Genomic DNA, 14687 nt, shown 5'->3' with positions numbered 1-14687 from the left:
ATATTTCTCTATAAATATATATATATATATATACTATGTGTCTTATATAGTCAAGATCGGGATCTTTAATGTGTGCGCATTAGCTGTGTGTGTATGGTTTTTGGTCTCGTTCTAAAGTGGAACCGAATGTTTTATTTCTGTTTTCTGGCTTCCATTGCCGCCGCCGACGTCGCCTTTGTCTATAAATTGTAGAAACTACATAATTTGATTTCCAGTACGTGCTGCCTCTTTCGGCCGCCCTGCCTCACTGACTGCCGCCGCCGTTGACGTCAATTGGGGGAACGGACTGCCGGATGGACAGGCGGACAACCCAGCCTTGGTTAGGGGGATCCACTGTTTCCACCGACACTGTTCCTCATCTTGGGGCAATGTTGAGATATCTTTCGGCGCCCCCTTCGATCTGTTTATAGGATTAATGCTTTGGGATTGCAGTAACTAAATTTTAATTCTTCCACTTGATTTAAGTTTTTTCACTATTGGGAAATTTGTTATTACAGTTGGAAAATGTCTTAAAAAAGGCTTTGTAAAATTTGGTATTTTAATTTGAAGGAAAATATTAATAAATTCCTTAATTAATTCACTTTAAGTAGATCAATCACTGTAGACTTATCTTTTGCTTACATCCATTTAAATCTGATTCCCCCAGAGATACAATCAGTCGTCGGCTTACCCAGCAGCCATTAATAAAAACCATTTTCCAAATGGCCTTTCATTTAATTCGCTGACTTATGCGCCAATTCCGTAGATGTTTTTCAGATACGGACTCGCTGGTCCAGTTCAAAGCTGTAATTTATGAATGAATTCAATTAAGATGATTTTCCACAGAGAGGCGGGGAAAACCCCAGAGATCTCACACGGTCCACTGGAAGTGCAGCTCAACTCAATTAAGAGATACGAAAAAACAACAACAGGGTGAAGCCATAATTCAAATTTCCAACGGTTGGGTGTGCGAGAAAGAGAAGGTTTTAAGACTAAAGCAGAGAGAGAAAGAGTGTGATCTCTATAAAAGAAATACAACTAAAGTTAAACCAATTAATATCAGTAATTAAACTCTCATTTACTTACATATTCCCCAGTTTGTTCATAAATATTTTGTTTAAAAAGAGAGAAAAACAACGAAAAGAGAACTCGGTAAACAATAACAAGAGCAACAAGTTTCAGAAAGCTTTTTTTTTAGCAAACGGTAATGCCCCGTTCTCTCTGCCAGTGTTGCTAAATAAAAACGTTCGAAAAGCGCTAAAAACATGCTGTTTCTCTCTCTCGCTATTTTGCACGCTCTCTTTCCCTTCCTTTTGTTTGGGGTGGGCAGGCGGCAAACAAGTTTACTTTGCTCTGCTTTTGTGCTTTTCATTCAGTTTTCATAACTCAGTTGTGTTCGTCGCAGTCGCGCGTTCAAAAGCTGAAATCACAACACCATTGCTAAACTAAACTAAATCAAAGCGCAATATTAAGAAATACGAACAAGTTACAGTTTTTGGGATATTTTTAATAAAATCTGAAATCGAAATGGATTAAAGTGGAACAATAGTAGTGATGTGTTAAGATTGTTGATATGGTGAAGTGAAAACTAAATGTAAACATTTGTTAGAAATTCTAAATTAGAGATTTCATAACAAAGAAATATTGAAAAAATACTATTTTTTCGAATTTCCGAATATAAAAAATACCAGAAAAATAAACAAACTGAAATGCTTTGAAGTGAAATTTTAAAACTTTCTGTGATCTAAACCTAAATTTCCAATTAAGGTAATAAATATTTAATAATATTTCTTAAATATAAACACAAAGACCTTGAATCTTAATCAGTTTTATATAAATATTCCCAATAACTAAAAAACACAACTGTTCCAATATATATTTTCCCCAAAAAACTTGCCAATATTTCTTTTGTAATTCAATGTTAAAAACATTTTGTTGTACATTTTAGCAACAGGAAATTCTGTGTAAACTTTTCCGCTGAAAAGACATAAAAAACTTGTTATTGTTTATAGTAGGGGGGGTTTAATAAGCCGCCTCCTCTCACGCCCCCATTCTAGCCACAATTTGCTGAGCGATGGGAATTGTATCTTATAGATAGTTTGCGTAGTTGTTGCTCAGTTTCATGGTCGATTGGCTCGATTATGCTTTCTGATTGCACTACACACATAGAGGCAGCCCATTAAAGCGATATACAATTTGGCACTTTTACCTCGTCTCCCAGATTGGCACTTCGCCCAGGTGAAAAGAATCTGCGAACCGGTTTTCAACCGTACAGGTAAACACACACTCACACAGTGTTCCTACATAGATATGAGTTGAGTTTTTTTCTTATTATTATTTTGCAGTGAAATGTTTTCTCTTCCTCCGTTTATTTATGGCTTATCTCAGCCAGTACAATTGTTATCGAATCTCGAGCGCGACAAACTTGTCCAAAAGACATTGGCCCAGCCCACGCAATCGGGCCATCAAAGGGGTTGCCGAACGTAAACACACCCTTCCTCGTTGATACTGCAGGGATTGCAATCTGACCCGACCTGATCCCCCCTATAAAAAATATGAGAACCCCAATCTGGGCAGACAAAGTATAGGGATAACGACGAATCCAATTCCTAAATGCGTCATTTTGTCTGCGGAAAAGAGGGAAATTAAAGAAAAGTGGGGCAGGCTGAAGTATTACATTGAAAACAACCCTAACTTTGTTAGGTTTGACAAGTTTGGATTTATAGGGTTTCAAAGTTTTTGTCATAAATTCATTAAAATTATTTTCTTAAATGAAAACTAAAAACAAAGTACTTATTTAGTTCATGAATTTTCAATCTCTGATGAAATTAAACTTAAAGCATTGCGATTAACCGCAGTCTTGACTCACTTCTAAGGGGCTTTGAAACTGTTGGGTCTTATCTGAAAAACTGGGAATTTTTTTGTGCATGATCATAGAAAAGTAAATCACATTTTAAAGTAAAGATAAGAAACCGCATGAAAATTTAGTAACTACTTTTAAAAGATGAAAAATTGTATTTTTTAACTATTTCATAACATGAAATTAAAGAGCATTTAATCATACTGTATAGTTGTCCTTCCCTTTATGATTAAATCTAAACCAACTAGTTCCTAGAATCTACAAGAATTCCGATCTCGTTTATACCCCTTAACCCCTTTTCACCGTCACTGTGGTTAACTTTTGGCAAGGCTCTCAGGTGAGCCATTCCACCCACGCAGTGGTCTAAATGTAACGTCAAATTCGAATGCATTAGATTAATCTCTGGCTAATGAGACAAATTTCAGACGTATCTAATTGGCAATGGCAGTCGCAATCGCAGCTGTTTCTCTTTGCAGTTGTTGCCCATAGACAAGATGCAGATACAAAAAAAAAAAAATATATAATCATAGAGCACGACAGACACAATGCCAATGGCATTGACCTTGAACTTGTGCGATTTTTCCCCCGTTTGCCTTGCCTTTTTTTTTTGCCGATTTTCCTTTAGCTCAAACGGTTTACATTATCTATTGCAACGGTGCAATTTGAATAGAAAATTGAGTTCGAGGTGGAGGTGGGAGTACGGATCGGAAATGCCTTTGCCTGTCATGTCATCGTAAATATTTTCCCGCTTTATTTTTCATTCAATTTGCTACCTTTGAGTGCTCAAATTGCAAAGCGCGTCATTCGCTTGCCAGGTGCTGTGGCAGGTGCATTAGGTACAAATTATTTGCCTAGGGGGTGAAGAGAGCCTTCAGAAAACTAAAAACTGAAAACTGAAAACTGAAAACTGAGAACTGAGACCTCAACGCAAAGACGAAAGTGCAAAAATTGAATTATTGAAAGTTGGATAAAATAAGTGCACTTGAGGAGAATGCCAGTCGTCGAAGACAGTGAGTGGGAGGTGTATACTTTTCACATATTTCAAACTCGATAATTGTCTAATAATAAGGTTATATTTATGTTGCCAGTACTTAAAAGGTTCTCAAAAACTAATGGCCTTAAAACGCTGTTAAGTTGATTTATAGCCTGACTTTTAGGCCTGCTTTGTTAAGTTTAAACTAAAAACCTTAAAACTTTTCAGTAAAGTGTATCATAAATTTCTGCTATTTCTAACATTATTTGAAATACTTTCTTGTCTCTGCCATAAAGCATACTTTTTACGATCCCTATTATCTTTTGAAGTTGAAAAGTTATATTTCTTAACAAAGTTATTAACACTTTCATATTGTTTGTTTGCCTTTCAATTTACTTGCACTTGGGCTAGGGCCAGGCCATTCATCAACTTTTCGCAGTCACTGTTTGCATTTCCAGTTTGTTTATCGCCTTCGCCCACACGACAACCTCAACCTACGACCCATTGGAAACAGTCTCAGTCTCAGTCTCTCTTCCCATCTCGAAATGTCACAGCCCACACTAGATCTTCGTTTCGTATTTTCTCTTTTTCGCAATTTTTCCCCTTTTTTTTAAAGACTTTTTGTTTTGCCGCTGTAGAACAATAAACTTGCTTTATGAAAGGAAATTCTCGCTGTGTGAGGGATTTGTAGGGGAGTAATAGGAAAAGTGAGGGGGTGCTGAAAAAAAACTGGGATGGGGTTAGTTACTTCTGTTTAAAGCAAACAAACAAAGTTTGGCATTCATAGTTGAATGCCAGGGACTAATTAAACAATAATAAAACGTAAATAAAACAAAACATTTTATGGTGTTTCTGCCACCCCTTTTCCACCACCCACTCTACGATACGAAAGCCCCTCCCTCCCTTGCTATTCCCTATATAAGCAGCCCCCAAAAATTATTGTCACGAATACATTAAAAATCACTCAACCGTTGTCTCGTGTGCCAATTTTTTGTTGCTATTTCCGCGCCGCCCTCCTCTTTCTAGCTTTGGCTAAAATTCCGAAACCCCCATCTCCCCCCTCCTCTGTATATTCTGAATGTGGTGTTCATTTAAATCACATAAAAATCAAACAAAAAACCCACATAAAACTGGCTTTTTTTTAGATGTTCTATTATGGGTTGTGTTTTTGTTTTTGTCTACGCTCTTTCTTCGTATGTTAATTGATAAAGTTTTATAACTTTTTAATGAAACAGCCAAACGAAACTGAACTGAAGTGAACCGCAAATGAAATGCAAATCGAAAACCTAAAATCTAATATGTAGAAACAAAAATGCTTACCTTGAAACGGTTTTAGTTTCGGAATTTGTAAGAAGTCTTCAAAACTAATGCTTTGATAAATCAATAAAACTTTGCTAATCATCGAGTTTAAAACTGAAGATAATTTGTTTCTTGGGGGCACCAAAGTGTTAAAAATGTTTTAACGACTGCCAAATGCCCTTAAATAATAATTTTGGTGTTTTTATGGGCTATTAAAATGTTGTAAAATTCTTTATATAGATTATCAATTATGAGAATATGTTAAAATATGCCATTAAAAATTAATTAGGGTTTTAATAAATATTTTCTAATACTTCTAAAACCTAAAATTAATGAACTATTTAACTTTTTCGAGTTTAAACTAATTAATTATCATTAAAAAGTTTATACTTTTTAAGTATAATATCTGAAACTAAAAACAAACCTCTTAATTTCATTAGTGCCTGACTCCACTGAAAATATTAATTAAGATAACAATTTAATTATTTAATTGAAAATTCATCTCAAGTCTGAAATGTTATTTATCTTCCTTTGTTCCACATAAATCATCCACTGTCAAAAAGCCATTATGAAATAATGTCTGATTTGAGTGTAAACGTTTTTTCTCCTCTTCGTTTTTATAAATATTTTAAAACAAAATAAAGCCAGCGCTTAATTTATGCAAAATGGCCATAACTCAAAGCGACAGAGGAATTCACCTTAAAAACAAAACAAACAGCAAACAAAAAATCGTTTTTTTTTCTTTGGCTGATTTGACAAATGACAAAAATAATGATAATACCAGTAGCCACCTGCTGTGGGATCAGATGGGGAGTGGGGGAATACTATATACACATTATTATTATTATTATTGTTCAGTTCCCAATGTGAACAACTCCGACAGCTGTAAACTGTCAACATGAGCAGTATCTGAGATCGCAGATCATGCAAATTAGTTGGCCATCCATCGCGTATTAAGAAATTAAAAATTCATAATTTGGGAAGAGTTCGTGGAAAAGAATTCAATGGCATTCTTCGAATACGAGAGGCGTTTAATTGAGACTTATGAAGGGTTACCCCCCAAACAAACAATTAAACGAACTTTAAATACCGCGAAAAATCATAGTGGGTGGGGTTTTGTGGGCCGAAGAGTTCAAGAACCTCACCTTCAGTTGAATGGGGAGGGCATGCAAAAACCTTCGAAGGTCGGTTATGGGATTCGGCTGAGCCTGGGCTAATTAGAGCCAAAGGACATCGCACAATGGTCATGACATGTGGCAGTCGAGAGTCGACAGTCGACAGGCGACGGGCGCCACATGGATATGGGTAAATCGCGTGTTTTTGGCCGCTCCCAGCTGTGAAAAATGGGTCGCGCGTGACAGTCAGCAGAGTGTGGGTGCCGGAGGAGGAGGAGGGGTAAGCGAGGCGGGGCGGAGACGGGGCATCAGGTCCAAGCGGAGCCGGCCAAATCCGGCTAAAATCAATAACAAACACGCAAATACTTAAGCTCCTGCTCAGACTGAATCAGCGAATCCGCGCTCTTAAAGTTATTTCGCCAAAAGCTGTAACAGGCAAATGCACTCGAAAAAAAATATTAAGTTTAGGTTTTACCCTTAAGTTACCTTGACCTACCATCCAAACATAAAATAAAATATATTAAAAAATGAGTCACTCCCTTGACAGTTTTCTAATCTCCGACATGTCCATCGGTTTTTATATCAAAATGATTTTTTAAACTCATCAAAATGGTATTTGTAGCTTATTTATCAAATCAACACTATAATGCTTTCTAAACCCATTTAAATTTTTATTAAAAATTGATAAGATAGAAGCAAGAATGGCTAAATGAATATTTTAAAAAGACTTCCTCCCAAAGATATTACATTTTATTTGCTGTGTAGGAATTGGCACGAAATCCGCATGGCAGCCTAGTTTGGTGTTGTCTTTTTTAATGTGTGGGCTTGAAATGCGTCAATGTTTGAATTAAAATCTGATCAAAGTAAAGAAGCTGCCAGAAAAACAGCAGTGATAAGTCAACAAGTCGTGTAAATATCATCGAAGGGGGAATGTCAAACTGTAGCCGCCAAAGGAAGATGTTTTTGAATGCATCGCAGCGTTCGCTTGGCTGCGATGGCCTTTGCATACAAATTACCCGAAACACTCTGCCAAATGTGATGAATGATTAATCAAATAAATTAAATGTCATCTGCCTTGATTTAAGCATTGGTAAATGACGGGTAATGACATGGATTTTTCCCTTACGAAACAATCAAAACCATATTTCATCTATTGGTTTCGTTTAATGTGGGTAATAATGCACTTTTAAGCAGTTACATGTCGTTTGTTACATTGATTGTGAACAGCTATGTCTATATACACACACATAAAAAGTATCGCAGTAAAAATGTTGTAAAATTAAACGCTAAAAATAATAATAATAATTATTGCACAGCAGCAGCTTAAAGTAATATAAACAATAACTCTTAACTTAAACATAATTGCACGTAAAGGAACTCATAGACAACTTCACTTCAGACGAGTTGGCGGAAAGTACAAAAGATCCGAGTACATTATAGAAATACAAATAGATATCACACACACGGTATAGTAGATCGACTAATACACACACATATATATATATATATAGATCTCCTAATCCTGATGCATATATACGTTTATGCCTTGATCTTGCGGCCCAACTTTTGTGTTCCATACTTGTGATTATCCCGACCGGAAGAACCGCTGCCTCCACTACTTCCATGTCCATGACTGTGAGAATTGTGCGACTTGTGCTTGCCCAGGCCATTGGACTTGGTGCGGGTCTCGAAAAGGACATCGGAATCAGTCTCTGATTCGGTCAGCGATGTGTTACGGTTATCTGGAAAGGAAAATGCTGATGATTAAAAACATTTCATAAGGGAAATCAAGAAGTTATACTCACAGTTGGCCGCTTCTTCATCCTTGTTACCAATTAATGAATATTTTTGTACTTTCTGGCGAAGACGTGGCTTTTTCGATTGTCTGCAGGCACAGGCTATGCCCCAAAATACTCCGGACAGCAAAAGGCATCCCACTATCACTCCAACAAACACATATAAAATGGACCAATCTGAAAAACATGAATTAAAACAAATTAGCAGCAATATAAGATCTAAAGAAAATCCCAACTTACCACAATTGGCTTCCTGGTTGTTGAAGAAGTAACCTGCCGATGGCATCCAGAATGCCTCACATATGCAGGCTCTGCTAATGGGATTGCAGGTTCCATGACCAGAGCAATCGTTTTGGCAAAGGGTGGTTCTTATATCCACAGCGAATGCACCCAGTATAGATGCATCCTTCTGAAGTTGAGTCCTCAACTGACGCTCCACTTGCAAGCCATCCAATGCTTTTCCTTGGCCATCATTCACATAGAAGACCAGGACAGTAGCATCCGTATGCAGATCGTATTTGAGCTCTCTGACCTGAATCTTGTTCTCATCACCCAGCAATAGCTGCAGTTTCTGCACCACTGAATCCAGTTCGGATTGTGAAAGAACGGATATGCCCATGGACAGGGTCATTTGGACCAAGTTCAATAGCTTCGGATCGCGATGTACATTCACGCTGACAGTATCCGAACTGGTCAAACCTTGATCATCGCTCACAGTCAATGTAAAAACATAGCGGCCTTGGACTAGATTAGTCAACTGGAAAATTGTATAATATTAGACTCTGTTAGATTAGAGTTTCATCCTTTACTCACAATCATCACTGGTTCTTTGTCGGTATCTGCCACAATGACACCGGCTGCCAGACTGTGTTCATCGCGTGTCCAAAGATACTTGACCACCGCCAGGTCATCCCACGATTTGGAGCCATTGAAATAGATGGCAGTGGCTGGCAGAGTAATGGTATGATCTCCTCCGCCGTTGGCTATTGGGGCAGCATTGCGTTCTGGTTGAGGAAGATAATTTAATTAGATACTTTCTTAACTAAAGATTAGGGATTAAGTGCTTACCCTGTACAATCTTCACCCAGGTGGTGTCCGTAGCCGTGTTATTATTCTCATCGGATACACTCAACTCGAACTCATAGAGACCAAGTGTTAGGGAAGTGGCATTGGCAATCTTTGGGATTGAAAGATATGACATTGGCTCACAGTTTAAGGCTTAATATGGACTTACCGATGAGTTCGACTTCAAAATAACAGCATTATTGGGCCCGCTTAGCTGCCTCCATAAGTAACTCTTGATGCCAATATCATCCTTGGATTCGGAACCATTCAGAAGCACCCAATTGATGGGTAAGCTAGTGGTCTGTAAAATACAAATTTTCAAACTGGATAACAGGTAATCCAATTAGCAAAACATACCGTATTTGTTCCTGCCTCAGCTACTGGTGGCGAATTAGTTGGTGGCTTTACGAAAACATGAACCTTGGCCGTACTGGATTGACCACTGCCATCGGTGACTTTGAGCACAAACGTATACATGCCCTCCTCCAGATTGGACAGCTGAACATAGGGAGTTCTTGTATTCTGCATATCCACAGCCTTGGCTTCATCGCTGGCATCCTTGGTCCACTCCCAAGCTACGATCTCGTGATCATCCGAACTGGCTGTTCCATTCAGAGTGACATTATTGTTGGGCAAATACAGGATCACAGCATCCCCGGCATTGGCCACTGGAGCATAATCGGTTTCCTTTAGAACGGCTATAGTGGCAGTGGTGGAGTTGGTCACGTTGTTCGAATCAGTTACGGTTAACTTGAAGGTGTAGTTTCCGGGTGAAGTGAGATCCAGTTGGAGGGTGTTAACTTCTGGCAATACGGGTTGATAACCAATCGGTCCTGAGATCACCTCCCAGTGCCAATTTGTGATCTTGTCGTCATCCGTGCTAGTGCTGCCATCGAGTATGGCATTGGTTGTAGGCTGCCGGATGATCTGTTCCCTGGGTGAGATTATCACCTGTGGTGGCTGATTGATTCGGTTCTCGGGAAGCACTGTCACATTTGCTGTAGCTTCGCCAAAGGTACCATTGTCACCAGTTACAGTGACCTTAAACGTGTACAAACCCTCAGAGAGGTTGGATAGTTTTACTTTGGACTTGCTCTGGTCTGATATTGTGCCATTCATAGGACCTTTGGGCTGGGAAATGAGAGTCCAAAGATATTTGTACTTGGTATCACTGGTTTGCTCATCGGGAACTGTGAACGCTGCAAGGGTCACCTCCTGCTCTGGCAACCGAACTTCCTTGGACATCACGGAGACTACAATATCTTTGTTCTGCTCGGTTTTCAAAGGTGGAGCAGATACCTCTGGTGAGTTTTCACTAGCCGCTGTTTCCTGTTGCCCTGCCTCATTGCTGGTGAGATAGGAGCTATAGGGGACCGCTGCCATCACGCACTTCCTTTGTTTATTCCACACAAAGCCCTCTGGGCAAGTGCACACACCTCTCACCGCATTCGGCTGCAGAGGAACACATTGCTGAGGCGGCGGACAAGGTGTCTCCACGTCACAAGTGGTGAACTTGGCATTCGTGTCGTAGTAACCGAGCTCCTCATTGGCCAGCACATCGTTTTCGTCGGGCTGGAAGATCATTTGGTTCATCCGTTTGTCCGCCAATGGGAAATCTTCGTCCTCATAAACGGGAGTTTCCTGAAAGAAGTTATTGATTATTTATGGAAATATTGAAGATTAGGAGTGGATAATTACCTGATTACGAGCCAGGTATCCTAGTCTCCTCGGCTGTTTCCAGAAATTCAGAGCCGCCTCATCGTAGGGCAAGATCTCGGCATTCTGCTTGGCGGCTTCCGCCTTAAGCAGCTGTGGCCAGGTGGCATCGCCCAGGGGATTCACCAGAACCATCTGAACCTTTTCGTTGGGCATCCGGACTCTGAGCTTGGGCAAGCAGGCTTCGTTGCTCTGACACCGAATGTGGTAGCACTTTTCCTTAAAGACCAGAACCACATTGCAGCCGCTGGTGGCATTCCGGGGCTTTTCGCAACACGCCTGCAGGCAGTTCCAGAGGTAGGCCTCCTCCTCCAGGGGCTCCACTGTATCCGGTGGTGGTTTGTACTCCTCAAAAACACCCGCTTGTTGTTCATCCCGCGGCGTGGCATTTTCGAAAACGTGCCTCAACATTTTGTGGCACACCAAATTCGGCGATATAGCACCGCCAACTGATTTATCTGGGCTGTCTTTGTGTTTTTTATTTCCACCCAACAGCGCGTTTTGCGTTGTGACGTCGGCATATGCTGACGCCATCGAAAAGGCCAGCAAAAGCAGGTTGAAAATCCAGCTGCCCATCTGAGCCATCTTCAAATTCGGTTGCTCCTCCCTGTGCTCGACAATCCGCTAGAGTTTTGAGTCTAATTTGACCAGCAAAACACTGGTTCTGCGATTTTTTCTTTTTAGCCAGCGCACAACAAAAAAAGACACAGTTACTCCAGCTGACAGCTGATTTATTATGCCAGCCCTGCGCAGTAAGCAGTGTTGTAAGTGGTACGGAGGAATATCGAGTTGCAAAGAGAGTGGGAGCGAGTGCTAGCGGTTTCCAGCAGAATAGAGCGTTAGATAAGCGGAAGTTACCGCTGAGAAATAACGAAGAAAAAGCTTCCGCGAAAGCTTTCTCTCTGGTGGCTGGCTTAGTAACGGTTTTTGATTTGAATAAATTGCAAAATTATTGATTAGAATAACGATTTGGGGTAAGACGATTGGATTCCTAATATTAACAAGATTTAAAATGAGATTTTTATGACTTGAAATAATCACCAATGAATCACCAATATCGTTTTAGGATGACTCTTTCTTTAAGACTTACTAGTCATTTTACCGCTGCTGTTTTTACTAAACATGGTCTCGTGCTGCCCCCGCACAAAGCCACTACAATACACACCCATCAGGCATAATGTAGGATTTAAATAAAATTAAACACGGCCCACGCTCCTCCAAAGCGAACTCCACAAATCGCAGTGCAGAAAAATTAATTACGTTTCTAGCCAACGTAGATAAATCACTGGTATTGTATTTATGCAAATTTTTAATTGCTAAACACGCAAATGCAAGGCAAGGAATATAAATCAAGTTGATTCCAACCCAAATCAAACCAGAACTCATGCTCAGAGCCTTGTCGGTTTCGGCCGTTTGTTGTTGGGCCCCCCTAAAATCCGCTGAAAGTCCATTTATCTCGCCGTATAATTTTCATGGCCTTGTTGAGGTGTTTTTATGGCCAGCCGCTGCCACTATCTAAAGCTGCTGCATTAACTAGCCAAAATAAAAGGAAAACCATGAAAAAATATTGATTGTAAGCAGAGATTTGGAGCAGGTACTAGAAGGGGAATAATGTTTGAGATCAGTATCCAAGGGTATTATGTTTTACGGTAAGGTGTACTATATAGTTCTTCCATATCTTAGCTCCATAATAAATTACTCACTCACAGCCTGCTATTCGAAGAATTCCCATTTATATGGCCAATGAATAAATACAACACATAAATCTTATTCAATGGCACGCGCTAAGCATATGAATGAGTGCTATAATGGCACATCAATTGCTGGAATAATTGAAAACTTCATGGGGAATAACCACTATATCTGAATATTTTTCGTTTTATCACCAAGTTTTTATGTCTATATAAATATACAGTTTGAAGTTACTCGATTGCCATATATGGAAAACTGATAAGCTTGCATTGCAAAACTGGCATTCACCAAGTCTCATGAATATTTCCCTCTCTGGTTTTTTTTTTGTTTGCCTTACAGATGACAGACTTCTCGGATAGCTCACCCAGTGGGGTGTTGAGTCCGGCCTCTTCACTGATCGAGAATTTCCACAAAAAGAACAGCTCACCGCAGCCACTTGGTGGTAGCAGCACAGTAGTAACCACAGTTACACCAACGTCCTTGAATGGATCTGCAGTGGGCGTGGGCGGTGGTGTGGTGGCCAGCACTGCGAATGGCAGGCAAATCAATACCAGCTCTAGTTCATGCAGTAGTCTTAAGGAAACCTCACATCAGTCCACATCCACATCACAACAGGTGAGAATAGACAATGATTAATATAAGTTAATATAATATAAGTAATTTCCAAGTTCTAGTTAAGAATTGATATAGCTTATAACTATACCGAGAATTCCATCCACCGATTAGACAAAATAGAATCTGACGCAGCTGTGGTCATCAGTTGAGATATCTGAACTGAATAGCATTGAAATCAGAAATCTAGAAGAGCTGGCATAATGCCTCTATTTTTAAACCATTACTTAAGGAACCCCCTAATCGTAGGAACCTTTCGGTAGGTTAACACTTGATAACCGATAGCAAACACACGGCCACAATTCATCGATGAACTCAATACCCTTCTATTGGCAGCACCCTCTTGATAAGATTACCCTTTGGTATTTCATAGCCCCACTGGCGACGTTGAGGCTGCTGTGAAAGCGAAAAAAAACGGTTTTATTAATCACGTATTTATTATTTGCCCGGTTTGATTGAGTTGTAGCTACATAAATAAACACTCGAATAATTATTAAACAATTTAGAAAAAGGGGAGAAGACAAAGGTAGGGCGAAACGTGCCGCAAAATTGTTAAAACGTTTTTTTTATTTCTGTTTCTAATGACCTGTTAACAAGTTGATTATACTATTTTTTTTATGGTTCAAATAGATAAGATACGAATGGGGTTTTCTCTAGAATTTGCATAGCCAACACACGTTTTTATCTTTCAATTTTCCCCGCTTTTATTCTGATAAGAAGGCAAGTTGGCAATCCATTTATGAAGTCTATCAAACGTTGACACTTTTCATCCGCTAAAAATAGCCACTGACCCATTTGAACTGATTTGTGATATGGTCTGTCCATCAATAATTTATAAGCTTTTATCTATCTGATCTATGTTATCAAACTATACATAAAAATAGTTTTGACCTGTTTGAAATCGATTCCAGGCAAAGTCATAACCATTCATTTGATCAAAAATAGCCTCTGACCTGATCGGGCTTTATTCCCACTTTATTTAATTTATTAAATTAGAACTTGACAGCTTATAAACAAGGTAGACGGAAAACTAATTTGCTTTTTTAAATTTTATGACACATTTTGCCGGCTAGTTAAGCGCTGCAATGACTGAGGCAAATGTTTGAACATCTCAATTGCGCACTGGATGGGGGATGATGTGGGCGGATGTCGGGGATTTTGGTTTAGCCCTATAACTATCAAGCTATATAAGAAATACCCCTTTATATATGTATATAGATGTACACCTTTCCAATGAAAACACATTCTCCATAGTCTTCTTCTTGCTGCCTCTTATTGACTCGCTTTAAATGGAGGCTGAGTCACTTGCCGGCAACCGGCACACTTCGTCGCCATTTGATTCTACGTCAGCAGAGCAGAGTGCCGTCCCCCCCCCCCAACACAGCTCACTTCTCCGAATCTCGTGAATCGTTCTGAATTCGGCGCCATACTTTTTTATATTGTGTGCTAGATGTGTCGTTATCTGTGTACATCCTGGTTGTGATTGAAATTGTTTGTTAGTGGTCCAAGTTCAACAAGCATCGCATCATTACGGAGAAGTGATTGTTATGTGTTTCCACTTATTACGAGTTCAACGCACA

The 14687-nt window shown here is 39.5% G+C and overlaps 2 protein-coding genes across 6 annotated transcripts in view; one reads left to right on the top strand and one right to left on the bottom strand.

Annotated features, from left to right (window-relative positions):
- The window catches only part of LOC108109800 (NAD(+) hydrolase sarm1), a 38604-nt gene that overhangs the window by 9775 nt on the left and 14142 nt on the right, over positions 1-14687 (top strand). For all 5 annotated transcript variants that reach the window (XM_017218511.2, XM_017218513.2, XM_017218515.2 and 2 more), the window contains one exon: positions 12835-13110. In XM_017218511.2, coding sequence (XP_017074000.1) covers positions 12835-13110 — 276 coding nt within the window. The remainder of the gene's footprint in view (positions 1-12834; positions 13111-14687) is intronic.
- Positions 7371-11761, bottom strand: LOC108109801 (dyslexia-associated protein KIAA0319-like protein). The gene is made up of 8 exons (XM_017218520.1): positions 10786-11761; positions 9445-10728; positions 9257-9388; positions 9091-9199; positions 8836-9026; positions 8263-8779; positions 8032-8199; positions 7371-7968 (listed from the first exon to the last, which is right to left on the bottom strand). Exons 1-8 carry the CDS (start codon positions 11386-11388, stop codon positions 7766-7768), a joined length of 3207 nt encoding a protein of 1068 aa, XP_017074009.1. The 5' UTR covers positions 11389-11761; the 3' UTR covers positions 7371-7765.

Source organism: Drosophila eugracilis, unplaced genomic scaffold (genome assembly GCF_018153835.1).
Source record: "Drosophila eugracilis isolate 14026-0451.02 unplaced genomic scaffold, ASM1815383v1 contig_1104, whole genome shotgun sequence".
In the NCBI taxonomy this organism is placed as follows: domain Eukaryota; kingdom Metazoa; phylum Arthropoda; class Insecta; order Diptera; family Drosophilidae; genus Drosophila; species Drosophila eugracilis.
The sequence above is the reverse complement of the archived record's forward strand: the minus strand, read 5'-3'. Positions and strand labels throughout refer to the sequence as shown.

Bases quoted from the DNA above. Each gene is read 5' to 3' on its own strand.
- LOC108109801 (XM_017218520.1), bottom strand. From the start codon at position 11,388: ATGGCTCAGATGGGCAGCTGGATTTTCAACCTGCTTTTGCTGGCCTTT. The intron at 9,389-9,444 runs GTATGTTTTGCT...TGTATTTTACAG, and splicing joins CTGAGGCAGGAACAAATACG to ACCACTAGCTTACCCATCAA. The intron at 9,027-9,090 runs GTAAGCACTTAA...TTCCTCAACCAG, and splicing joins CTGGGTGAAGATTGTACAGG to AACGCAATGCTGCCCCAATA.